Below are 1,091 nucleotides of genomic sequence, written 5' to 3' on the forward strand. Positions count from 1 at the left end.
GCTGATGAAGACTGACATCTAGTGGTCAACTGGAGCAACTACATGGAAAACTTTAAAATCCAAGCTCTTATTTTGAAGGGAATAGTTTCCTGTACTCAGTGCTTTCGTTTCCCGTCACAAATCAAACGTCATGTACCCAGAATGCATCGCTTCAGTTTTCCAATAAACAGTTTTAAAATTACTTTATTGATGCTTCTTTAATGAAAAATCTACAAAAAAAGAAAAAGACAAAGAATCAGCCGAACTAGCAATCCTCAACAACTTTTTAATTTTTCTACGGCATAAGCGCTTTTGAAGTTTCAGACCTAAATATTTTCATAAGCGCTTTAGAAATTGCGGAGATAACTTTTGGATTAGTGCTGCCCGCCACTGACGGTAATCACAGCTTTAATCCAGATTAAGCTCAGTTTATAATTCTGAATAAATGTGCAGAGTGAAGAACAAACTGGGTTCTCTGTGAGATCTTACCCATTCTTTGCGCCGGCTGTGAGAGGTGAAGTCATAAACGGGCACTTTGATGCTTTTGCCTTTCTTCAGCTTCCTGAGGACGGTGACGAGCAGCTCGAAGTCYAAGGCGTCGGGGTGATCGAAGTTATACTCGTTTTTAGCAGCCAGGTCCTGTTCTTCTTTATTCAGAACCTGAAGCGCAAACAAACGGTTTCTTTTCCGGAGCGGCCAAGAACAAAGCTGGTTTGTGGCCGAAGCGTGGGCGGGTACCAACATTTCATTAACTGTTTTAAATGTCTGAGCATGCCACCACAAGATGAAGAACAAAGAAGAACTCCCAAACCAAGCGGAGAGAAAACACTTAAGAACATTTGACTGTTGGAAGCTCTGGGGTTCCTACCTTGTAAAACGAGTCCATCGACAGCAGAACCACCCAGGGAACGTCCAGCGCTTCGATGATCTTATTGGCCACGGTGGTTTTCCCAGAGGCGCTTCCCCCACAAAGACCTGCACGAAACAACAAAAACTAAACATTTTCTCCAGAGCCCACCTTCCTCTAGGGGTGTAAGAAAATATCGATACACTGAAATATCGCGATATTTCATTTCCCAATACTGTATCGATATTCTAAAGCCCTGTATTGA

The 1,091-nt window shown here is 42.5% G+C and overlaps 1 protein-coding gene across 1 annotated transcript in view; it reads right to left on the bottom strand.

Moving 5' to 3' along the window:
• The window catches only part of LOC106536074 (uridine-cytidine kinase-like 1), a gene marked incomplete at both ends in the record, with an annotated part of 27,687 nt that overhangs the window by 24,707 nt on the left and 1,889 nt on the right, over positions 1-1,091 (bottom strand). Inside the window, 2 exon segments of the mRNA XM_014033245.1 lie at positions 469-639; positions 848-954. Of these exon segments, the coding sequence (XP_013888699.1) occupies positions 469-639; positions 848-954 (278 nt within the window).

Source organism: Austrofundulus limnaeus, unplaced genomic scaffold (genome assembly GCF_001266775.1).
Source record: "Austrofundulus limnaeus strain Quisiro unplaced genomic scaffold, Austrofundulus_limnaeus-1.0 Scaffold1673, whole genome shotgun sequence".
Taxonomy (NCBI): domain Eukaryota; kingdom Metazoa; phylum Chordata; class Actinopteri; order Cyprinodontiformes; family Rivulidae; genus Austrofundulus; species Austrofundulus limnaeus.